General features: G+C 43.4%; 1 protein-coding gene across 1 annotated transcript; it reads right to left on the bottom strand.

Moving 5' to 3' along the window:
- Window positions 1–2645: 2645 nt before the first annotated feature.
- LOC148034383 (serine/threonine-protein kinase STY46-like) lies at window positions 2646–26195 on the bottom strand. The gene is made up of 16 exons (XM_087679328.1): window positions 25180–26195; window positions 18517–18631; window positions 14997–15097; window positions 14766–14885; window positions 14576–14642; window positions 14360–14470; window positions 13983–14033; window positions 5841–6016; window positions 5647–5754; window positions 5171–5244; window positions 4356–4531; window positions 4139–4234; window positions 3714–3794; window positions 3577–3630; window positions 3351–3485; window positions 2646–3273 (listed from the first exon to the last, which is right to left on the bottom strand). Exons 1-16 carry the CDS (start codon window positions 25371–25373, stop codon window positions 3205–3207), a joined length of 1728 nt encoding a protein of 575 aa, XP_087535454.1. The 5' UTR covers window positions 25374–26195; the 3' UTR covers window positions 2646–3204.
- Window positions 26196–26757: the final 562 nt, after the last annotated feature.

The raw sequence follows: 26757 nt of genomic DNA, 5'->3' as shown, positions 1-26757 counted from the left end.
AAGGTTTTACGGTGGATTCCGTAAACTTTGTTGACCGGGGCTCATACACAAAGTGGATTCTTTGTGCGAGAAGTTGATGGGGACGCCTATCCTTTTCGGGCGTTTCATTAATTTAGTGTGTACATGGGTGATTCCATAGCGGGTGATTCCGTAAAATACATATTAAATTAATAAACATTTATGAGTTTAGAGTGCGCACTCCTGATAAATTAAGATTAGGATTGATTTCTAATCAGTTGATTTATTTATGTAGCTGAAGACTGCTAGGTATTCACTTTTGTCGGTTTAATTGTATTATTTTACTAACGATTGTGAATGCTTCAGTTGATGTGTAGAAATAGCAGTAGTGGTGGAGGAAAGCATTGGAGAATAACGTGTATTCAAGTTGTCACTTATATTTTGATGAGCGCATACCTTAGGCATGGCGCCTATATTTTGTCGCATCTATTTATTGAGGTGTTAGATATTTATTTATTATTTTGTATGTGCATGGACGCACGATTATGATATTTGTATTTGGACATTGTATTGGGTATGCTTGACTCTTTGGACGCCCGCCCATTAGCTTTATTTCTATTTTGTGCTAAAGCAAACTCAAAAGCCAAAAGCGTACTATTTTGTAATTTGGGCTATTATTTGAGCTTGAAGATGATTAATATATAAAATACATGCTTTGTGGAGCGCTCACACAAGGCATGGGGGGAGATTGCACCCAATTGGTCTCTTGTTCATGTCGTGCATACTTTTTACCTTGAGTTTTGTGCAAAAAGCCGAGTTCTTTTGTTCTTGGGGACCTTCCGGCATTCACTACGCGAGCATACAGCGTCCGATCTGCGCACCATATCAAGACCCGAGGCATGTTTTCTAGTGTTGTAGTATTAAGCTACATTAGAGTGATAGAACCCATCATAGCTATTGCAAATTGATACGTGTATGTTGGGTGTGATTACCCAAGTACCATGAAGATAATTTTATAATAGGAGTCAAGTGTTTAATTCAAATCACACACACACACACACACAAATATATATATATTTATTTATTTATATATTTATATTTGTGTTCAATCTGTTTGGGGAGACCACCTGTTTCATGGCTCCATGAAATGTGATCGCTAGTACTATCAATGTGATCTCTAAAAGGATTGAGATGTGATCTCTAGCACCATCGATGTGAAGCACGACTATCTCCTCTCTCTTACATTCTTTGGGCTCTACCATGACAAGATAGAGGACCACATCACATGAGGTGGAAGCAACGATAAGGGTGGACATAGCAAGTATGTTGGTCTTCATTGTGCTTTACAATGGCATCACTACATTTACCACATGCACTGGGAGATTCAGCATGTCACAACGTCCAAAGATCAAGTTCCAAGAGGATATGCAATAGAATCATGTCGCAAAGACACTACCATCAAGCACAATTCTATGAGCCTTGCATAGGAAGGTGACGGTTTGATAAAAAATCACATCAACCATGATGTATGGAGCATCTATCTAGATACCTAGTTTGGCTACATCCTTATGGGCACAAATGGAGGGACCACAACTTGTCATGCTTTTACTAATGATCTACAACAAGCCACTACTACCACATGAGATTATCAAAGCAAAGTTTGGACACCCCCCCTATGATGATCGAGGCTCTTTTCCATACGTTCAACTTCCTACATAAGAGTAGGAGGTATGTATCCAAACAGATTGCCTTAGAGAGCTTTCAAGGCTTCTAAACAGTTGGCATAGTCAAGAGATACAAGCATGGAGCAATGGCTCCTAGGATATAGGACCAACATGGGCCACCTTTCTCACAAAATGATTCAAACTTCCCCTCCATACACCTCTTCCATTGAGTAATTTGGTGAGATAATCAGTTACACATAGCATACATGTAATACATCATGGCAACCACTTCCCTCAGATGTTGAAATACAAAGACCACTACCTTAGGACCACAACAAATGGTTTTATTGAGAGATTAGGATACCTAGGACTATACAAGTTGCACAAAATGCAAGTTGTGATTAGTTAGCTTAGGATCTTTTCTCACTAGCTAAAGATCAAGATAAGGAGAGCAACCTGTATCTCTAAAGAAGAGAATTAGTATACCATGCCAAGAGGTGAGGATCGAGTAGCATTACATATGTAGATGCAAGCCCTACAACACAATCCAATCGAGATACCCTACAGTATTCAGATAGAGCACCTTCCTTACACTAGTTATAGAACTGATCTAACTGATCTAGCCAGACCATAACTGGTTGAATGGAAGTATTTGCTGATTCACAGGCACAGCAATAGTGCTGATTCAGTCCCGCAGCAATATTGCTGCACAGAAGGTATCGATAGTAGCATGCACAAAAGTTAACAGTATCATTCGCGAATGTGCCAAGCGTAGGGTGGTAGCCGAGAATTATCCTCAAGATTTTATAGTAGCCCGAGAACTATCCTCAATGAAATCAACTTGCGATTCTGTAGACATCCACTTTCACATGATAAACTACGTTCAATACTTCACATTCACAAAATACTATCACGTATCCAGCGGATCGCACTTGGAACACTTCATATCAAAGCTTCAAACACAATTTTTTCCAAATTAAATCGGGCCTGCTCTGGGACAAATTATTATCTGCTCGTGGTACAGTTACAAGACCAACGCTAAATTGAAATTCTGAAACTCATGAAATGTTTACATGGGAGTAGCGAATTGATCAACATCCTATTCCCCCCCTTACATGCACACCCACCATACATGCAGGCTTCAAACTTCGAACATTTTCCAAAGTATCATAAATGTGCGCTCCCCACACCCAATGTTTGGTGGGGATCCCAAGCTGCAGGCTTGCATTTCTGCAGAATGCAATTGGGTTTGGTTCTCTTACAACCATAGACAGGCTCTCTCCTGTTCGAAGCCATCTTTGGCCTACATATGGCTCCAACAGTCTCTACGTTCAATGATGACGACTGCGTGCCACGGACTACTCAATCTGAACCAAATGCAACAACCAGAAGTGCCACCGTATCGACTCTTTGTTGGGTTGATTGCTTCATCCTGTGATAGTGTGTTCCCTTTCGGCTCGCGAAATCCAGGATTCCCTTACTTTGTTGGTCGAATTGTTCTGGTCCTTGTAAGATTTCTGTTGCATCTTGACGAGGACCCAAAGGTCACAAGCGGGAGTAGCAGAAATTCTTGCACGCCCTTTCAGTGGGAAGTCCTCTTCAAAGCCGAGAAAAAACTACCCCTTTTATCCTTTCTCTCATCATCTCCGACCTGCTAATATATTTGCACACTCAGCCATTTTGAGATGCTAATCCAAATGGAGATTGTACATTACATATCTTACAAACCTCTTTCAATATGTCTTGGAGAACCACCGTAATTTCTGAAAACTCGGGTCTTTCTTTTGGGTCTTGTTGCCAGCATCTTTGTAGCAATTCCCCTAGTCTCGGATGAGCGTTCTTTGGAATGGTAGGTCGCAACCCCTGTGAGAGCAGTGGACTTGCGAGCTTAACATACAAGAAGACAACAAATTAGGCTTTACCCTGCCAAAGGAAAAGTTGAAGAGATCCATACCTTCTGGACTACACCAACTGCAGCTTGCAAAGGTGTCAAGTAATCATAAGGTAACTGCCATAAACAGAAGCACCTTGTTAAATGACACTGCCGCTGGACCATTAAAACTTGCATTCGACAAGCTTTCATGCAAGTACCTTCCCAGTCAAAAGCTCCCATAAAACGATACCAAAACTGAACACATCTGCCTTGCGATCATAAGGCTTATGCTCGATGACCTGTCGAGTAACAAACGTAGAGTTAATCGCCCAAGCTGACCATTTAACAAAAGTTAGCCGTACTTTCATATGAGATACAAGCATTTCTGATGCATGAATTTCATGGCAGATAAAACCTCCCAAACTATAGTGAACACTTAATTTTAATAGGATTCACTGCTAGTTTTACAATATAAATAAAGGTGTGGTAGATCATGCATAGATGTAGACGGCAAAATCTCAGTAGCCAAATTAAGCAAACTATCTAGAAATAGAGCACAGAACTCCAGAGGGCATGCAACAAGTCTTGCGTCAGTGGATGCCAAATGGCCTCAACACTATATAAGATCATGCTAGTAGCATACCTCAGGTGCCATCCACCTGTAAGTGCCAGTCTCTGCTGTCATTATTCCACTCTGGTCTTGAACACGAGCAACTCCAAAGTCAGCAACCTTCACGACCTGCAGTTTAAACAGTAATTTGTAACCAGTAACTGTAAATAGTTGTGCCTCAAGAACGCTCTTTCATTAAATTTTTTACTTCTTAGTGCATGGAGACCAGAATCCACCTGAACATTTTTACCTCATGTTCATCCATCAAGAGGTTTGCAGCCTTCAAATCTCTGTGTATAATGTTGCTCTGGTGCAAATAGTCCATCCCCTTGGATACATCAATAGCTACTCGAAGAAGGGTTGGCAGTTTGAAGACACCCCGCTGATTGTGAAGATAATCATACACACTTCCACCAGACATGAACTCTGTCAAAATGTCATAATTAAGGCGTGTACTTTGCACATATCTATTGAACAAATCTGTACAGGAAAATATACACTTTCATTCTAAAAACAACCCAAAGTAATAACAGTACATGATTGCAACGTAAGCAAACTATCACTGAGTTATTTCATGAGTTAAAACTGTCAAAACCTTTGCAAAAGGTTGCAAAGATCTTTTTTTGAAAGGGGATGAAAACTATCAGGCATAACATCCATGCAACGAAACAAAATGTGTCGTCGACATCCCATCAAAATGTCCAGAGCACACGGCAAATGTTGGGAAACATGGAATAAGTGGCAAAAGATTTATACGTGTTTTTGAGTCTCCATCAATCTCATAAGCAGATTCTTTTCCTATCATGCTGCTCAAATTACCCTTACACCTCACAGATCATGTTGCAACAGACTGGAGTAAGAGCACAAGATGTAGCCCATCAACTACTCTGAAAAAGTTCTCCTCTGTACATAATACCTTTCCCAGAACCAAGAAAATACTTGGTACTAAACTAGTTTCATATGCCCACTTCGGTTTGGATATTTATCATAACACTAGTGATTATAGCAACCATGTTCACTGAAAGTATTCTGAATTAAAGTAAGCAGCACTAAGTCAAACGATACCTGTTACAATGCAAAGGTTTGGTGGCCGAGTGCATGCACCAATGAACTGTACCACATTCTTATGTCGGACTTTCCTGGAATAAAGGGATGCATTCAAACCTCATCAGAACATTTGTTACTGATACATTTGTGCAGGTGCCAGGCAGGAAGAGGAAATGTACTTCTCAGCACACATACCAAAACAGGTAAATAAGGCACATTACAAATTTTATTATAAAAATCCATACACTTCAAAAAAGAAAAAGGTTCTAGTCACAGTCATAAACGTCTGAAGTATACCATAGTGAATGCTGCGAAATCATACCGAAAATGAGAAGAATAAACAAACATAGATACTCTCATAATAGTTAAATGCTAAATTTCACTTCTACTTAAAAGTCATAGCACTTGATTGCCTCTTAGGTGTTTAAAAGCCCGGCATAGGAGTGTTGTGGTATTTGACACAACACAGACTGTAAAGAGTATACAAAGGTTACCTCATAATGTACACTTCCTGTGCAAATTCTCTTTGTAAGTCCTCATTCAACCGCTCAGGTTTTAAAACCTTTATAGCCACATCTTGTCCACAATATGTACCCCTGTACCTGAACAACACACATCAAATTTCAGATTAAGAACTCTTGCGCGTGAAACTGACACCCCTGTACTGACACCCCTGTATATCACTTACAAGTCTCCAAATGATCCAGAAGCAACTTTCTGGCTCAACTTCAGCTGATTATAATCAATTTCCCAATCATCAGTCCCATCTGAAGGTATCCTCAGGAACTGAACTTCTGGAATTTGTACTTTGGCCAGAGTCTCAGGAGGTGAGGATGCTGGTGAGATTTTTGCCCAGCATCTTTTCTGCAGAGACAGCATACCAAATCTCTCAGACCTTTCTGTTCACTTAATACAGCTCAATCCCCTCTCCCTTCGTTCCAACTTCCACCCTCCCTCCTCTCCATTACTCAGTTAATAGTATCTTTACCTTACCCATTTACAACTTATATCATTCCATAAGCTAACACAGGATAGATAACCAGATTCATAAAGGATAGCATTAGAGCTTTAGACTCGGTAGGTAGGCTCCCAGTACACCAACACTAGCCTCAAAAAACTGTTTTCATGCTAGGATTTACAAGCTTTCTCGTGCCCTCCAGTGAGCATTTCATGAGTGATGGCTGTCACAGTCCTAGGGCTGATAGTCTAGGGACTCAGGGAGTAAGGATTCATGCCTTATAGATGCATGAAAAACAAGGCAGGCAAGATGCCATCTTAGCAGTCTTGACACCTCTCAAGGGGAGCCCTATGATTGAGTCAATTAAGTACGTTGGTGGCTTTAAAATCTATTATTTACTTTGGCTTATTTTGTTTAGGTTTTCCATTCAGGGTGTCTGCCCATTGACAGTCACTCTAATCATAGATCAGAATTTGTATATCTAGACACATCCTACCCTTCCACAAGTTTGAGGTACCTACCTGATAGCAACCTCACTTGTTTGTCAAAATGTCCATGTGCAAAGTGTCTCATGGTGAGCTCCCAATGAAGGCATGAAAGTGATGAATGAAGCTGAATAGACATATATAAATCACAAGATGCAAGATGACAGTGTTGATGAAGGAAGACACGTGCTCAAAGAGGGACAAGGGAAAGACAGTCAAAGAATTACGAAGTAAGGGATGAGGAATACAACATGAACACAACATTAGAATGTATTACACTGAATAGACCTAAACATCATGAGATGCAAGATGAGGGCCTTGATAAGAGCACACTTGCCCAAAGACGTTCAAGGGGAAGTATGGTCAAAGAGCAAGGGAGCTATGGACGAAGCATAAGATATGAACACAACATAACAATATACTAAACACGCACACACAGAGGGGCCCAAAATGGCCAACCCAAAAATGTCCAAAACCCTAAGGTAAACAGCGCTCCTAATATCCCCTTGGACAAAGTGAGAGAATTGGTAATACGAGGGAGCATAATAGCCAAGAAATGTGCCGGAGAAAGAAAACATTGTTTGGATTGAGGCAATGACCAGCTTGCCCAAGGTGGGCTCTTGGACTGGACCGACCTTCAACAATCTGGAGAACCTATAACAGGACAGACACATGGATTTCCAAGGATTGCAACAGATGAGCATGAGGTTTGGGAGGTATTCCTTTTTCTATGGAGTGCTTGACATATCTAGAGAGACACGGCATTCTACAAGAATGATGGAAAACTGTACTTTTCTTGAGGTTACAGGCAATTGAGAGGGGTTATTTTGAAGGGGCTGCACAAATTCTATGAGGCGACAAGTGTCAGAGTGCAGCGGTGCGGAAGCGTAGGACTGAGAGAGAGAGAACGCAGAGAGAGAAGAGAGAGAAAGAGACAGTGGAAGATGAAGATCTGCTGTATAAAGTGTGCTGTATACAAAGATATGCAGATATATACACGGTCGCAGTGCGCTGGACTGCGTGTCTCCACCTCGACGATGCAACCTGCTGTTCACCTCGAAGTCCGCTGCAGTCTGCACTGTCTCCTGTCTGAAATCTGCGAACAGAGACGGAATCTGCGCGTGCCACCAGTCTGTAATCTGCGAGCAAAGAAGTGTACAAGACTGCTAAAGAACTCGGCTATTTATAGCCAGAATCTGGGCGAAAATCAGGGCAGGTCGGCGCATTAAATGCAGCCGACTGGACTGCAGGCAGTCGGACTGCCACGTGGCAATCCGACTGTAAAGTCCGACTGGACTGTGCAGTCCCGTACAGGCGATGATCTCTAACACCCCTTCTCAAAGCCTAGGCAAGGCAAAAGCCTGAGGGATCTGGAATGTCTCCAAAGTAGAGCCTGGGGAAGTGCCTTCGTAAACAAATCTGCAAGATTGTCCTCCGTCTTGCAGTACTCCACAGTGATGGTCTCATCCAGAAGCTTCTCTCTGATGAAGTGGTACTGGATCTCTATGTGCTTTGTCCGGGCATGAAAAACAGGATTCCGTGCCAAGGCAATGCAACTCTCATTGTCACATTGCAGCAAAGTAGGACGAGTCTGGGGGCAGCCAAGCTCCTCCAACAATCTCCGAAGCCACACAGCCTCACATGTGGTGGAAGACGTGGCCCGATACTCCACCTCAATAGACGAAAGGGCTACCGTGGGCTGCTTCTTGCTACTCCATGAGATAACACCTGCACCCAAGGTAAAACAGTAACCTGTAGTAGACCGCCTGTGGTCCACATCACCGGCCCAATCCGAGTCGCTCCAACCTGCAAGTACAAGATCTGAACCATCTGTCCCTACGGGATAATGAATCCCTAAATCAGACGTCCCCCTCAAATACCGAAGTATCCTCTGAGCAGCCTGCCAATGCACCATCTGAGGTTCACTCATAAACCCTGCCAAGAGCCCAATAGCAAAACAAAGATCAACACGAGTGTTGAGGAGCCAAATCAATGATCCAATCATTTGACAATAGCGGGAAGCATCCGCCATAGGAGAAGTTGAATGGGAAGTGGCCTTCCAGTTCGGATCCATAGGAGTAAAAAGGGGCCGACAATCCTCCATCGCAAAAGAAACCAAGAGCTCCTGTACATATCTCTGCTGAGAGATGAAGATCCCCCTCTGAGACTGATAAATCTCATGGCCCAAAAAGAAATGGAGTAGACCCAAGTCCGTCATCTCGAACGTCCGATGTAAAGCTGACTTCGTCTCTTGAACCTGCTGTGCATGATCACCTGTGACAATCAAATCATCAACATACAACACAAAAAGCATACAACCATCCTTGGAAGTGTGAACATAAAGCTGCGGATCGGCCTTAGAACGCCGATATCCCAATTGAGACTGAAGGAACGAATCAATCTTCTCGTTCCATGCACGCGGAGCCTGCTTGAGGCCATACAAGGCCTTCTTCAACCTATAGACTTTCCCATCGGAAGATCCAAAGCCAGGAGGCTACTCAACATAGATCTCCTCCTTCAAATCACCATTGAGGAAGGCCAACTTCACATCCAACTGATAAACAGGCCATCTCCTATGGCCAGCCAAGGCAAGAAAAGCTCTAATGGTCGCCATACGAGCAGTGGGGGCAAAAGTATCATGATAATCAATCCCTGGGCGCTGTGCAAAACCTTTAGCAACAAGGCTAGGCGAGCCTTGTGCTTATCCAAAGAACCATCGCTAAGGTATTTGGTCTTAAAGACCCATTTGACGCCAATCACCTTCTTATTCCGGGGGTGGGGCACGAGTGACCAAGTGCCATTCCTCTCAATAGCCTCCAACTCGGCTTCCATAGCTTTCTTCCATGGTGCGGACTGTAAAGCCTCCTTCACGGAGGTGGGCTCTCGATCCTGCATAACACGGGTCATCAAACAATAGTTAGAGCAAACAAGCTCCGTAGAATGTGCCTGGTGCCTCCGTGACCGCCGTGGACCATCCTGCGGTCCCCACTCCTCAGAAACCCCCTCGATCCCTGAATCACGGAGTGTCACGGGCCCATCAAGGAGGAGGCCGAACCTCCCCTCGTCTCTCTCCATCAACTGAAGACTCTGGAAGATCCACCAGTGGTATCTCCTCAGGGGTGACCGGTGGAACAGTAGACTCTGTGTCACAAAACAGAATCATAATCAAAAGGCACGGGCTCCAATGGAACTGTAGCAGGAGCCCAAATCTCCCCCGGATCTCCAAGAACGGGATGCTCCTCACCCATTGATATGGCCGGAATCTCCACAAACCGCACATCTCGACTAGTGTACACATCCCGCTTGACGGGATCATACAATCGATAGCCTTGGGACTGAGAGCTGTAGCCAACAAATATCTGACTTCGGGAAGCTGCTTCAAATTTATCACGGTGAGCCTTGGGAATGTGAACATAGGCATCACACCCAAAGATCCTAAAGTAAGAAACATCGGGCTTAGTCCCAAAGTAAGCCTCAAAAGGTGTCATCCCATCAACGGCCGAAGTGGGGGATCGATTAAGGATGTGGACTGCAGTAGCCACAGCCTCGGCCCACAGAACCTGAGGGGTCTATCGGTGCTCCATCATGGTGCGCCCCATCTTGATCACACTGCGGTTTTTCCGTTCAAGAATGCCATTTTCTTAAGGAGTGTTGGTATTGGCAAACTTCTGGTGAATACCTTTATCTGCACAAAAATGAGCAAACTCATTAGAAACAAATTCACCACCCTTGTCGGATCGCAAGGTCTTCAATTTCCGGCCTGATCGGTTCTCCTCAAAGAGAAGCCAATCCTTGAAGTGGGAGAAAGCTTCTAACTTCAATGTCAAGAAACAGGCCCATGTCATCCTGCTGTAGTCATCTATGATCAACATGAAGTACGAGCTCCCACGCAAGGACTCGTTCCTCATAGGGCCACATAGATCCGTAGATACAAGCTCCATCGGTGAAGTAGACCGCCGCGAAGCTGTGTGGGGAATGGCATCCCTATGCTACTTCCCACAAATGCAGAAGACACATGGCTGCTGGCTCACCACTATATCCGGCAACCCTCGAACAAGCTGTCCACGTGATGCCCTCAGAAGATAATCATAGTTGAGGTAACCAAACCGAGCATGCCATAACTCTGACTGTGTCTGAGAGGTAAGAAGAAGAGTAGAGAGGGCGGTGAAAGACTTCAATTTATAGATGCCGTTCTCCTCATATCCGGATGATAGAACCTTCCTTAACGCACAATCAAGAACTCGTACCGAGTTACTGTCAAACTCCACCAAAAGTCCAAGGGAGTAAATCTTATGAACTGACAGGAGATGATACCCTAAACCTGGTACATGCAAAACCTCTGAGGTATGGGTACCACCACGTCCATCTGGAATAAGCTGCATCTTACCCCGTCCTGCAATAGACACGGAAGAGCTATCTCCAATGAGAATCTGCCCACCCGAGAGTCGCAACTGAGCAACACCATCTGATGAAGGAGTCATGTGCCAGGAGGCACCACTATCAATGATCCGCTCTCGAGCTTGGGGAGCCGTCATCGCAGCATCAGAAGCATTCTGTGAAGAGTCCTCAATGACAGCTAGATGAAGAAATGCAACTGATGAGGGTGCAGCCACCGCTCCAGAATCCTTTGTGTCCTTCTTGTTGGTGTCCTTCTTGTCTTTGTCAGGGCAATCCTTCTTCCAATGGCCAGTCTTTCCACAAATATGGCATGTGGATTCTTTGTCCTTGTCCTTGTCCTTCTTTGACTTGTTATCCCCCTTCTTCTTCTTTTGGTCCTTCCCCTTCTTCTGAGAGGCTTGACCTGTCAGTGCCTCCGACTTGGAAGCATTCTATCCCTTTAGCTGTTCCTCTTGGTCCAAGACCATAGGAACCAACTCTTCCCAACGAAGAGTAGACTCTCGCCCCGAAGCAATAAGGGCAGAGTAAAAAGTACTGAATCGTGGCGGCAACTGGGACAAGAATGTGATCGTCATGTCTTCGGAGAAAATCGGCTTCCCCGCATTCTAAACCTGCATCTGAAGCTGTCTAAGCTTGTTGATATGCTCCCGCAACGAAGAAAACTTGTTTACAGACAAGGTCCGCATCTGAACCTCCAAAGAAACCCACTTCATAAGGGTCATCCGGTTGTACATCTAATCAAGCTCCAGCCATATCTCCCAAGCCACCGTCAAGTGCTCGATGTGAGCTATCACGGCTGTAGTACAAGATAGAAAAAGAAAGGAACAAATCCTGGCATTCAGTTTGTCCCAGTGAGACTGAGCCTTGGCCAACTCCGCACGAGCATCGGAAGAGAGTTTGGACTCATCTCTTACCGAGGGCTGGTCGATCTCCTCCTGTACAAGCTCCGCCAAATCATAGGACTCAAGAATGGCCAACATCATGATGCGCCAGATGCGGTGGTTGTCGCCATCGAGCTTTTGATCTGCGGAAAGAGCCAATAAGACAGGCACCTTCCGGTCCATAATCTTCTGGAACTCCAAGTCAATCTCTGTAGACATCTTCACCTATAATGCCTTCACAAACGCAAAAGCAGCCCCCTCTGACTGTGAAAACTCAGCCTGCTAGGGCTCTTCCACATCCTGAATCTTGTTCACCCGCCGGAGGCGATGAAAAAGCAAAACCTGCACTTGAAAGCTGAAAACTCAAACTTCCTCCTCGTCAAACAGCAGTAAACAGCAGAGCAAATCCACCACCTGGACTCCTTTCCTGCGCGCCCACGCTCGCTTCAGCCTTGTTCCGAGGCGCAGCCCTCCTGCCTGCTCTCAAACGCTGAAAACGCAACCTTGTGTCACAATAGAAACTCCTCTTCAGGTTGGTTCTGCGCTCAATCAGCCCTCTAACACTGCTCTGATACCATGTCAGAGTGCAGCGGTGCGGAAGCGTAGGACTGAGAGAGAGAGAACGCAGAGAGAGAAGAGAGAGAGAGACAGTGGAAGATGAAGATCTGCTGTATAAAGTGTGCTGTATACAAAGATATGCAGATATGTACACGGTCGCAGTGCGCTGGACTGCGTGTCTCCACCTCGACGATGCAACCTGCTGTTCACCTCGAAGTCCGCTGCAGTCTGCACTGTCTCCTGTTTGAAATCTGCGAACAGAGACGGAATCTGCGTGTGCCACCAGTCTGTAATCTGCGAGCAGAGAAGTGTAGGAGACTGCTGAAGAACTCGGCTATTTATAGCCAGAATCTGGGCGAAAATCAGGGCAGGTCGGCCGGCTGCATTTAATGCAGCCGACTGGACTGCAGGCAGTCGGACTGCCACGTGGCAATCCGACTGTAGTCCCATACAGGCGATGATCTCTAACAACAAGGGCAGCTCCTAAAGGGGGCAGATTGGGCAGCAGCAAAGACCACGTTATCAAGTCACACCCCTTCTTTTGCATTTGGACGTGCTTGTTGCAAACTCTCAGTCTGACCTATGAGCACAAGGAGGTGCTCAGACAAATTAGATAGCTTATGGTCAAAGATCAAGCACAGGATGGAGGATGGCAAATGGGGTGGCCCAGGCCCTAAAAGAGTCAAGTAGGATTTTCCAGGAGGAGGCTATTCATACAAGGCAGCACTCTTGGCAGGAGGAGAGGGCTTTGCCACAGGACCTGACAGCCATTCGGAGGTTGCTACAAGACTCCCCTGGACACCACATCCTCTAGACCCAGGACTTGCCAGTGCAGGCCACCTTGGCAAGCCTAGAGGACAGGAGGACAGAGTACTCTTTCCACACCTCAGCGGCCTTTTGGGCATGGAAAGGTGACACTATATGTCAAGAGTTTTTCTAGGTGCATCGACCTAGCACTTTGGAGGACCTAATCCATAACCTGCATGGTCAATACAGGAGTTAGGTCTGTCCTTGAGGAGGTGATGGGACTAGCCATTAACTTCTATAAACAAGGTGTCCAGCGGAGATGGTCTTGAGTCGTTCACTTCATTTCAAGGAGCACATGTATGATAGTATTCCATCTCTGGTGACGGTGGTAATGGGGGCCTTCATGGGTGGCTTGGATTTAGAACAAAGCACATTTTACTGGCCAGGATCTGATGGGCCAAAAATAGCTAATTCATGTAGAGCCATTCAGCACCTTACACCTTCACAGAACATGAGTTAGTTCGCGCCTTCCAGTTATATAATGTATGCTCCTGAATCAATGATACCTTCCTTTAGCAGTTTCCTAGCTTCAGGCATGGTTCCTACTGCAGAGAAGGGGATGTTTCGGCCAAGATTCCCTACAGACATGTCTACTCTATTAAAGTGCTGAGCTTGTAGAGCATTGTAAGGACATTATATATATGACAGCTTTATCAGGTTTAAAGTTAACAATGTTAGCTTTTAAACAAAAATTCCAAAACTACCATCAATATAGTATATTGAGTGTGTTAGGACTGTATTACCTCAACACTCGCCACAGCAGTCTCTAATGCTTGTTGTAGCTCCTTTGTGTCCTGAAGAACAAAGATACAACCATTGACCACAGTCACTGAAGGGACTTCTAAGCAACAATCAACATAGTTTTTAAGCAACTGCAAGACATGACAATAAGAGAGCTCAGCCAGAGGCTTCTTGCACAAAAAGCCTACATCTCATAACTCCTTTGTCTCCTGAAGAACATAGATACAACAATTGAACACACTCACTGAAGGGACTTCTAGGCAACAATTAATATAGAATTTCCAGATATATTTTTAAGCAACTGCAAGGCATGACAATAAGAGAGCTCAGCCAAAGGCTTCTTACACAAGAAGGGTTCTCCTATTACAAAGATACTCACCTCGGTTGGCCAACCATCAACAACAAACACATCCAGTGAGTATCCATCAGTGGTTGAGAAAACATGAGCTTCTCGAATGTTCAAACCAATATCGGCAAGCAGTGAGGATAGCTGCATTAGCTCAAACAGGCTACAAATTTCAGAGTTGGAACTTGACACAATATAATTACTTCTACAGGAGTACAAAATTGCAGCTAAGCTAAAACTTTGGCATACCTGACTTAGGAGCTTTGGCTTATCCAGTGTGGAAAAGGTTACTTCGTGCATTGGCATGTGTGGAAATCTCAAAAATAAAAGGTCAAATCCCAAAAATTAATTGTGCAAGTCAAGTACTTTACTGAGCACTATTGAAAAGATACTGAAAATTGATCTCAAATCATCAAAATTAAACTTAAGTTGGCCTTACTTGAAATGGGAGTGGCCATTGTTGCTATTTTCCTTCTCATCATCCACGGGAGAAGACTTATTCAATTCCAATGCTAGAGCTTCCAAATTAGGAGAGGAACCAAAAGACGGAGGGTGCACACTATACAACAAGAGGAGCACTTGTAGGACATGTCGTTTAGAAATAAATTATATACAGTTAGAAAGACCGACTACAACTTGTAGATACAGATAAGAGTCACAAAGACAATACCTTTTTGGCCTAGCTAGGATGCAGCCAGTAGTGCCTGCCAAATCTTCTTGTCTGGGAGACAATGATAGATTTTCCGCATTCTCCGTTTTAGTGGGTAAGACCTATCTTTACCATTAGCCATGCATATAAGTCAGATTCACTAGTTTGTGACAAATAGTTTATTACAATGTATAAAACACACTTCTTCCATCAGGTTGGACTCGTCCAAGTGCCTTAGAAGCAACAAGCAAAGGTTAAAGGATTTAGATACACAGATACGTGGTATAACTGACATCTGTATCATTCAATAAAGTTACCTACAAATAATGCCAACGATGAAAACAAAAATTGAAAGTGATTGGCCCATAAAAGATAGCACTTCCCAAGAAACTAGCCACTTCGCTCCTTTTTTGCCAATACCAAACAAGTCATCTCACAGCCCCAAATACCCACCTTCTATGAGTTTGAGTATCAGCTACTATGTTGCACTCAATTGTTCAATCAATTACATAAGAAACCCCAATATTTAGAGGAGGTCTTGACTTTCCAAAAGGTCAAGCAAGATGGTGGAAGGAACAATACCCAAAACCAAGTCAACTAGTGAGGAGCAAAGTAACTCCCCTCCAAGATTGAAACTAGGTTGGCAAAATGTCCCCAAAAAAAATAGGTAATGTTAGCATTGCCCAAAGACCAACTATTTTGCAAGGAGTGCTGCTCAAAGGCTAAGGGCAATTTGTCCGAGACTAGACCCTCTTCCCCATCTAAGAATTCGAACTCATCAAGTGAGGATAGTTCCGCCCCAACTCCATAGCTGAGAGAGGGTCATCTTCCACCCCAGCAAGGTGACTAGTGATGGCTGTTGGACCATGCACCCCCAATATACCTAAGGGGTTATCTAATTGGTCTACCAATGCCACTATTTTGGACTTTGGTCCTCAAGCACTCCTCATCTCCTTGGAGGATAGACTTTATGAGTCCTCTTCCTTTTCTCAGCTGCCCTCTACATTGAGTATGCAACCAAAAGCAATTGAGTCCACTTGGATCGTGGAGCTTTCTACTAGTTCAAATATTGCCAACATTTACACACGTGACACATGCAACTATACACATTTATCCCTTTTCGATCAGAGAGTGGACAACTTGAATCCACCATATTCATAGCACTTCACCTAGCAATTCCCCTAAGTAATTTCTATAGTAGCCCTACACGCATACCTCCCATACTTTCCTTCTTCACTAACACCCACAGTTGGTCAAGATAGCTTGTCTGTTTTGTGGTGAGTTGGATCTGACCGTCTCTTTTATTTTCCCGCAAGGGCACACGCACTTAATAGGATTAAAAGAATCTCAAAAAAAACCAAAATTAAAAAAAGTTCAAAGTGGTTCCATCCACCTTTGCAAGTCCTAGTAGGCCATTGGGCAACCAATGACCACTCTTTGTCTCATACCTTGGCCTCTTTGCAAAGACCCTATAGGCTCCCTTGGCAAGATAAGCATCGCCTCTATAGTCTTAGAAGATCACTAGGGACAACTAACGAACACCCTTTGCCTAATGCCCTAGCTACTTTGGGATGGGACATCTTGGGGTAATTAAGAGCTTGAGCTATCTCGACGGTCCCTTTGCCTAATGCCCTAGCTACTTTGGGATGGGACATCTTGGGGTAATTAAGGGCTTGAGCTATCTCGACAGTCCCTTCTTGGTTCCAGTTTTGGGCCTACGAGGGAATGTTGAGCTAAAAGACGCATCATAAACTAAATAGCTCTTTCGTACAACCTCAAAACTTGAATTTCCAAACTTTCATTAAAAAATAAATGTTTGCTTGGAAAGTGTGTTTGTCCCATAAGCCAAACACTAATTTGGGAGGATCCACTCATCTATCAATAGATAGGCTGCGTAGCACTCACCCCATCCTTGTTTTGCAAATCGTCAGTGTCGTGTCTCTACTTTCCACACCCCATCTTTGGAGGATATCTCACTTCAAGCCGTTGTCCACCAACTGGTGCCTCCATCCAACCCTTCTCCATTAGCTGGCAATCAGCCCATAGCCCTCCAGATCTTGTGTTTGTTGCATGGTGATAGTTTACAGCCTGCTGACCACTGTTTTGAGCCATCTCCATCTGTTAGAGAAGCTGCTGCACTTTGCATTCATTGCTGTGAGGTGGTTTACTGCCTGCATTTGCTGCATTGGGGTTGACATCATCATCCACAGAGGTAGTATACTGCTGTGTTTTGCAGCTGCCAGCTGTTATCTACCTGTTCCAATCGTGTCTGCTGCCCACTGTTTGAGTTGCCCTAGTCTCGCTCAACACTTATCTCTACGCTTGCTGTTGCCAGACACTTTCAAAGGCTGCGTGCTGCGTTCCAAGATCCATCAAAGTACGACACACTCTTCATCTCATACATGGCCCCCATCCTAGAGACATGGGAGTTCAAGGTTCAGTATTCACCTTGCATGTGTTTGCTGCATGAGCATTGTATATATTAATTATTTTTCATTTATCTTTAGTGTTCATGGTTTTTGGGTTACCCTAACCCTTTTTATCAATTTGTGCTTTGTTGTACGATTGTGTTTGCTATTTGTATACGAGTATTTCTTTACACTCACAAGTTCCCCATAAATGCATACAAAACAATCAGCCTTTTGTGACATCATTTGGCTTTCATCAGAAGTGACTCAGCTGCTGGCTGAGCCAAACAGATCATTGGATTCCTGACACCAACCCCACTTCTAAAGTATTTTCCCTTCTCTACAAAAACCACTGACTTCCTCCTATGTTATTAAGTTTGATTTGATTGAAATGCTCACTATTCTCAAAGAGCTCAAAAATACAAAAACAACCCATGCCACTGTCAGAAACTTGTGTCTAAACGACAAAAAATGCTGCAGACTAAAGGAAAGCAAAATCTAAGAACTGCTTGGTCATTGCTTCACCACAGAAGTAAATGGCAGAACCAAACATGAAGCCTACTCCTGATGATACCCACTTTCTTCACAACTACTATTACTACTTCCATTTCATTTATTTTAGATTATTATTATTCTCCAGTAGATTCCAAAATGCAATTATGACAGAGTCCAAGAGAAGATGCCCAAACAACATGGTACTTCCAGCCATTGTGGGAACTCTCTGCAGTTGAGATGCAAGCACATGTTAACACATTTTGCACAGAACCAAAAGGATGCATGAGCATGTGAGCAAATAGACACTAATCACAATGAATGAAAAGTGAAGAATGTAAGTCACGAGGGATCTGAGAAAAAGCATTAATATCAATCTTGCCCACAACAGCTTGTAAGAAATGGCAGTAAGCTTTTCTTGTTCATTATAAGCAAGAATCAGCAAGTCAGCAGCAAACAAAAGATCAGGTGATTTCTTTAACAAAACAGTATCTCATCAAGTAAATCTTCATCTTACTCACAGACAGAAGCACCGCAACTCAGTCAACTTGATCTGAAGAACTGTGCCTGCTTTAATTCAACAGCAAAATTGCTGGGGATGAGAAAGAAACAAAAAGCATAGGTAAGGAATCATAACTTACATGAACAGCTCTGACATGGAAAACGGGACGGTTCTCAGGAACTTCTGCTAATTCAAGTAGCTGCTTGTGAGTCAAGACATCTTCAGCTCGTTCAATATTGACATCCAATGCATACCTTCCAAGACAACAATAAGAGGGGTCTCAAAAACCCATTCAACTTCAAAAACTGAGCAGTTTTCTCCTCTGATATGTGACACCCAGTATAATATATTTACTATGACCATGCCAATACAGTAAAAATACCGAGACCTTTTAAGTAAATGAGCTAATACTGCTATAGTGAATAGTTGATGTAACCCTAAATGTGCACCAACCTATTAGTCCATTTCATGGCAGGACTTGACATAGAGAATAATCACTCTTAAATCACAACTAAAGCAGCAAGAGCAATTTACAAAAACTGGAGTTCAGATTCTCATATATGAAAAATCAAACAGTTTAGAGGTTCTTTCCAGACTCGTGACAGCCAACCCTTCTGTTCTGTCCCTTGAACAAAAGAATATAATAATCAGAAATAACACAAGCTGAAAACAGAAATCCAGCAAGGTCAAAGGCAAGCAACGGCTAAAAGCGTGTCGTGATCAAGAGGCAACAGCTATAGAAGGCAAATGCAAAGGTTGACGAGCACTAGGTGAGACAAAAGGTACACAAAGCTGAATTAGCTGAAAATGCAGGTTGTGCAGTAAATCTCAAGATGACAGTTTGCAATCTCCCTGTCTTGTCTCCCTCCCTCCACAAGATGCAGGTGGAGAGGAGATCCCTACAAATAGGCCAAGGTACAAGGCCCAAGACAATTGAGTCAGCCACAAACAGCTCCCCAACTCCCAGTGAAAAGCGCCCCCCCCCCCCCCCCCAAAAAAAAAGCCTAAATACAACCCATAACCCATGAGAAATACTCATGCTAACAGGTTCGCCATTGTGAGGACAAAATATATCAACCTTGCCCATTTGATCAGCCCAACTTTGCAATTAAACTCTAAAATTGTGATCACCCTGATAAGACATCTTGTTTCCTTCTCCGTCAATGCAAAGGTAAAGCCCCATATATGAAAGCCAAAAGCCAGTCCCACCAAGAGCCCCTGCTAGGAGCCCAAGCCCACTCAGAAAAGGACAAATAGAAGGAACCGAGATAAAATAAGGAGAATGTTATAACCCTAATTAGTTTTCACAAACTACTACTACACATTCTCCCTACATAAACCCTAGCCCTATTTTATCATGTATAACCATAATTTGCATTCGGACTGGTGTAAAGAAATCAGTAAGTACAGTATTATATAGTGCACAGTATACCTAAAAAGGGATGGCTTTGAGGGGTCATCTCTAGCATGTTTGCATGTAAAGCCTACCCCTAGGCAACGCCTAACCCTGATTTGTTCTAGTGTTGGGGTACAGATTAGTGTACAAGATTATATGGCAGAGTTCAGTTGAACAATGATGAACTTCAGAGATCAAGGTATCAAATTTATTCATAATAGCTGGAAGAGCATCCTGAGATGGTTCACTGGATTGTAAACATAACTAGATTCATGATGATGACATCATAGTGCTGATGTGTCATGATACTGTGGCAGGGTGTGGCTTTGCTGATGTGGCTACTACTTTGTAATGTTAAATTTTATGGAATGTAATTTCTTAAATTAATTTTTTTTTAAAAGAAAGCTGTGTTTGATTTCTAAATCTAACATTTGATGCCTTTTTCAGCTTTCTGGTTAAAATTCAGCTTTGAGGCTGAAAAGTACAAATTTTGGAAAAAGGCAGTCATGCAAACTAGGAGATAAGTTTTGGCTAACACCTGGCCAGAAAACAACACAAGCTAATTGTTGGCTGCATCCATGTTGCTGTGTGGACACTGGTAGAAAATATGGTGCTACACGCTACAATCTGGTCCTGCATAAGGTATTAGTTTGTGATCTCAAGTACACATTATGGACCCGTTCTGTGGGGATCTGCAATTGTTGCACTTCCGATGTTGATAGCTAGGTGAATGTGTGTTTTTGTTGCACTTCCGATGTTGATAGCTGGGTGATTGTTAACAACTCTCTAAATGCCTGCAATCACAGGCTCTATGATATAGATCCAAAGGCACCCTTAGAGACACTTACTGTTTACAACACAGCTCCTTGACCTATTACTATACTCATCCTTCCCAACTTCTTCCCACTACATACTCTTCCCCCTGTTCAAAAACCATATCATTCCATACAATTTATTTCCCTTCTTCATTCCGGCTTTTGGTTTCAGTTTCCAACCCCAAAAAGGCTTTCTAGGGTCTTCCGATTGTGTCAAAGCCCCATATGAAAGACTTCAATGGGCGAGACTTGAGCCTATTCATGCTTATATATGGCACCTCCCATTCATTCTTGATTACCACACATCTATTTATAAGACCTTCTCTCTTCTCTCCTTCCACCATCTCCATCCTTGTTCCTAAGCACCAGTCTCCAACTACCTTGGGCTGCATTTATGGTGGCAATGGCTTCTTCCTCGGCTAGCATTCCCTCCCACACACAAACAACTTCCTTGAGCCCTTCCCCCTTGAGTTAGGTGCTCCTCTCTAGCTGGCAACCATTCTTTCATCATGGTGACATAATCTTGAGGGTAGACTTCTTGTATTTGACATCTTTTGCCCTCCTCCTTGAGCTAGTGTCTACCCCCACCATCCAAGTGTCAAATTTGAAGCCCCAATACTCTGTGTTTGCTAGTAAAGAGGTTCTACCCATTTGTGTTTGCTGCATCTAGGATCTCCACCACAACTGGCCACCTTCACCTCCACCAAGCATCAACATCTCGGCTATTCTCTCCTACGTTTGGCAGCTCACACCCTTTAGCCATCTACATTTTCCAGCTAGGACCCTTCTCTTCTACCTAGCATCACATCCAGATGCTTTAGCTCATCAAGCCTGCATTTGCAAATCTGGAGGCTTCTTCGACTATCTCCCTACTCCAGGCACTAGTCTTCATCCCTACATTGCAGATTCAAAGGCTCCTCTTCGACAGCAATCTCCCTACTCCAAGCAACACCTCATCACCCCTACACTTGCAAACTCAAAGGCTTCTTCAATAGTCTCCCTACTCCAAGGCATCCTTCAAACTACAGCACCCTTTTATCAAATTCACTTCATTATTTCATCTTGTTTATCTGAGTTTCTCTTCTCTTCTCTTCTCAGTGTTTACCATACACAATCGGTGTTTCTCCCTACAAAACCTACTATCTCTTTGGTTACTCAATCATTTCTTGACACCCCCGAGTAAGGATGATGACCTAAAATAGTTGGTATGACAACAATGTCACAACCCATGTGTGTTTGAAACAACAAATGGAATTAGGGGAGATCTTCAAGCTAGATCTCACTCACACTCACGATAACATAAGAGAACACTAGATCAAGCAATTCTAGAAATTATATCAACTATTATTGAATGCCAACCAGGAGACTTTAAGATGCAATCGTGAGCCACGACCACATACACCCATTGCTAATTCAAAATCTGGCACACCTATTCAGAGCTCCTCTAGGTCCCAAATCAATCCCCCCATTACTGTTTCACTTGATCCTAGACCCACCATCTAAACACTACTCACCTCTTATATCAACTATTATTGAATGCCAACTAGGAGACTTTAAGATGCAATCGTGAGCCACGACCACATACACCCATTGCTAATTCAAAATCTAGCACACCTATTCAGAGCTCCTCTAGGTCCCAAATCAATCCCCCCATTACTATTTCACTTGATCCTAGACCCACCACCTAGACACTACTCACCTCCAACATGGTATAGAAAACTATAAGAAACCCACACCATAGGAGATTTGTGGATCATTTACAATCTTGAGGAAAGAGTTCCTTTTTCCACCTCTTAGCATTATGGCTCCACTTTTAGTGCCTATTCAACAAAGCATAGTAGAGGGTTTCCCTCACACATGGAGTGTGTACATACCATCACTCCCATTCCCAAATCTAGTGACCCATGAATAAGAGAAATCACAAGATTATCATGGTTGGACATATCTAAGCAAAGATATATGGATCAACACTTGGTGCAGAGCTTAATGACTAGGGAGATTTTTGTAAAACCTTTGATTCAATGCCATCTATTAGTATCAGCTTCTCCAATGATAACAAGGGAAATCATTGCACTATGGGTGAGGCAAGCTAGATGCCCAAGTGGCTTTGAGGAGATACATAGCACTATGGGATGAAGCAAGGCTACACACTCTCCTTGCTCTTAACACTTTTTGGCATGTACATAGATAAGATTGCTTATATTACAAATCAAGGAGGTGTTAATGAAGTATCACTCTGTAGATTATTGTATTATCAATACATGCTAATGGCATCATCTAGATATTTGACTTACATGTGGGACTGCAACACCATACGCATGCATTTAAAGACAAGTTTTGCACACAAAGGAGAGACTCAATGAACCTTGGTCTTTCACACATTCACGTGGGTTATAATAAGAGCAAAAATGATCACAAACAAAGATAACTAATTCGAAGTGAGGAATCATATATCTACTTGGGTATCACTTTTAATAGCATAAAGGAGAAGTTTTTCCACAAGACGATTAGAATCACATGTTGGCTCACACGAGGGTATGCTTCACTAGCATAAATAGAAGCAACAACACCACCAAGCCTATTTTCAAGAACCCCACACAAAATAATGGCTGTGTCATACATTGGTTACTCTAGCTATGATGCATGCAGCACCTATATAGGCTCTCCACTTAACCAACGTCCCCACATATGATTCCTGACAAATGAAGAAACCTCAAATCCTTGTGATCCTCAAGACGTTTCATAGTAGACCCTAAGTGCCACGAGGTAATCAAGCCAAAGCTTGCAGCATCCCCAACACTAGTGGATGCCAATCAAGCAAGCTACATGGAAGTGCACATTTCCCATGCTATGAGGATCTCTATTGGCCAGATCAGATTATCATCTCAGACCCTAAGGTTTACAAGCAAAGCAAACACCTGCAGCTAGGGAGGATATGATATGCAGGCTTTGCCATTGAGAGAGAAATGGGTGTTGTAGATGCCCAGTATACTATGATAAAGTGATTACGGGACCTACAACAAGATGGAGATAGGGGCTAGACATAAGATGCACTTTGGTGTAACAATTCAAAATACTATACCAGATTGCCTTTAAAGGGCTTTGCATTAGGAAGTTAGAATACACTAAGACCTATGAAACAAGAGTGTAGCAACTGTCAATTAACAAGTAACCAAACATATAGGCAGCTCTCGCAAACACAGTCCTCCATCCTGTCAATATGATAACTAGATAAACGCATTTGAAAAGTTTATAACCTTGTAATCACAAAACATATCAGCCACATGATAACAAATGTTGCACATCAGAAATTCAGAGGGTGGGGTAAAAGGCTGCTTTCTGTACAATGTTATTTGAGACTACGCATCAAGTCTGCAACAAGAGTACCTTTTTCCTGTTGTGTGAGATATCGGTTAATTCATGAACATTTTTCCCTCTATGTCCTCCACTCACCAAGCACATACAGAATGCATTCAAAAATATATGCAGATAGGCAGATAGTATAGCTTCTGGGTATGTGAGAGCATGTGTCTATCGGTACAGACAGTGCATGTGTACCGAAAATATCGAAATTCTGTATTTGCTACAGCACACTTGCACCGAATATAGATTGTATAAAAACATTGCATGCAAATAAAAATTCTTACAAAGCATGCATTGTGCATAAAAATGATAAAAAATACAAGCCCATAAGAAGCTTACGAAGCCTTTGTTAAAACAACCAATTAGAGAAGGAAGAAAAAGCCCAGTAAATTTTCGTGCTGCTGTCTTAGTAACAGCCACCCACGGCACCTGCCCTGGCTATATAGCCTCTCAGATATAAGCCATTAAAGAAGTTTTTGGCTTAGGTGTTGTAAATATATCCAATGAACCACAAATATCCTCCCCGACAGGAATGCAGTATTTCGGTGAATCTGTGCATGTACAGTATGCACGGTTTGCGTGGTCGGTTGGGGGCCCACGCCCCCCAAGGAAGACAGAGGAAGGGGGAAAGACAGAAAAGAAAAGGCCCCTGGCGCACACGGGTTTTTGTTGTTTTTGGTGGGGGGGGGGGGGGGGGGTTGTTGGCGCACACTTTGGATGCTCATGTTCCACCATGTCCTACAAAATACAGAATGCATAGTGCAGATAGGAAGAGGATCATAGCTTCTAAGTACATGAAAGCATGTCTCTTCTGTACACACGGTGCATGTGTTACCGAAAATATCTCCCGTTAGATTTTATAACATCATTTAACGCAAAGAAAACAAAGCATGCATTGCACATATCAATGAAAAACGATACAAGCCCGTAAGAAGCTGACAGAGCCTGTATGTACACAGCTGATTAGAGAACATAGAAGGAGAATTCCAGTCAATTTGTGGCCTCTTAGATTAAGCCATTAAAAGAAGTTAGGTTAAGCCATTGAAAGCAGCTTTTTGCTTAGTGTTATGAGTATATTAAATGAACCACAAATATCCTCCCTGCCAGGGATGCAGTATTTTAAGGTGGATCTGTGCATGCACAATATGTCTTTGTTCGTAACAAACTCATGTCAAAATCTTTGAGTTATCAATCTTAGCTGACAGCCAAAAGGCAACAGAACCAGTACCTAGTAGGTAGCCGATGAAAATGCGAATGAATAGCTTCGACAAAACCAGGGTCATGAACTGCATCATTGCCTGCATCTTTGAGCCGTCTGATGATCTCGTTGCAGACCTCCGTTTTCCTCCCTTGGCGTTGCTTGGTAGGAGAAGCTTCACGGCTGCGTCTCTCAGGCTTAGCTGATTCTGCTTCCATCTGCATATACTCTCTCTCTCTCTCTCTCTCTCTCTCTCTCTCTCTCTCTCTCTCTCTCTCTCTTTGTGCTGCAGCTGTTATGCTAATTCAAGAACTGATCTGCTGCATAAAATGTCCCTGCTTCGAATAACTACTATCAAATCAAAGACCGGTGATACAACTGCTCCAACAATTCAATAGCTTGAAGCTATGAGACAGTGTTGCTGCAGCCTAAGGCATTTAAAGCTGCAGTTTCAAAAGCTCCAACCTTCTGCTTCAAAAGCACAGAACTGCACAGCTGATGCCGGAAGCTTGAAGAAGAGGAATGAAAGGCAACGACCGAACTGCAGCAAAAGTCGAAAGCAAAACAAGCTCCTTCACAGGTGGAGGTGGACTTTTTAATGATATTGTGATGTGCACTACCTGCGCCAGGTTTCTGCGGGAATGTACTGCGGAAGATGCCAAAGTTTCCCGACATGCGATAAGTCGGCGACGACGAGGCTGGTGATGATTACCTGGCTGGAAGAAGGGGGGGGGTGGGAGGAATATAAGGCTGCGGGGGATGGGATGGAGGGGGCCACGGGATGCGTCGATCTGAGGGGCTACAGTCGTCTACAGAACTCGGGGAGCCATGGCTGGCGGGGTGTGGTCGGGTGGAGGGGAATGCGAAAACGGAGGTAGCAATGGTGCATGGAGGGGCAAGAAAATGAGGAAACGGGGATGGAGGAGGGACGAAATGGAAGATGGTGATGAATGATGCTACTAGATGGATGATGATGATGATGATGATGACGGTGTGATGTGTGAGATGATGAAGGCTTTGCTGTTGGTTTTGCTTGAAGAAACACGACGCCGATTGTATGGATCATCGAATCGCGTTACGTTTCGCAGGCGCCACCTCCCTTTTTTTTTTAATCCCCCCCCCCCCCTTTCTCAAATATTTTTGCCCTCCTATTTTCTCCCAATTTGTACCATTTTATTAAATACCATATCCCAATTTTGTAATATTCATCATCAATTTCCTCTTATCAGAAATGTTTTAAACTAAATTGCATTTTTGCCCCTGCCCCCCGAATTCCACCCTCCCCTAATCGCCCTTTTTTAATCTTCACCATCCTGATCTTGTCGAGTCAGCTGGCCTTGGCCCTTCGCCCCCTCAAAAGGCCGTTTTATTCTTGTATTGTTTAATGTTTAAAGGAAAAGCAAGAAAAAACCGCAAGGCCCCATGTTTAAGGGGGGAACAGCAAGGCCCCGTGTCTTCGCCACATCATCCCCCCCCCCTCGAGGAGTCCAAATCCTTCATCCCCACTTTTCTCCCAGCAAGCACTTGCATGCCCCACGGTCTAGCCCTACACCAAATCTCATTAGCATGTAGCTCACTTCATTTTTAAATCAATGATTGGGATAACAT

This window comes from Lygodium microphyllum, chromosome 6 (assembly GCF_053477565.2).
Source record: "Lygodium microphyllum isolate KBCC chromosome 6, Lygodium_microphyllum_v1.1.10, whole genome shotgun sequence".
NCBI lineage: Eukaryota > Viridiplantae > Streptophyta > Polypodiopsida > Schizaeales > Lygodiaceae > Lygodium > Lygodium microphyllum.
This window is presented reverse-complemented; position numbering and strand designations above follow the sequence as displayed.

Bases quoted from the DNA above. Each gene is read 5' to 3' on its own strand.
- LOC148034383 (XM_087679328.1), bottom strand. From the start codon at position 25,373: ATGCAGATGGAAGCAGAATCAGCTAAGCCTGAGAGACGCAGCCGTGAA. The intron at 5,755-5,840 runs GTAAGTGATATA...TGTGTTGTTCAG, and splicing joins TCTGGATCATTTGGAGACTT to GTACAGGGGTACATATTGTG. The intron at 4,532-5,170 runs GTATCGTTTGAC...ACATTTTGACAG, and splicing joins AAACCTTTGCATTGTAACAG to AGTTCATGTCTGGTGGAAGT.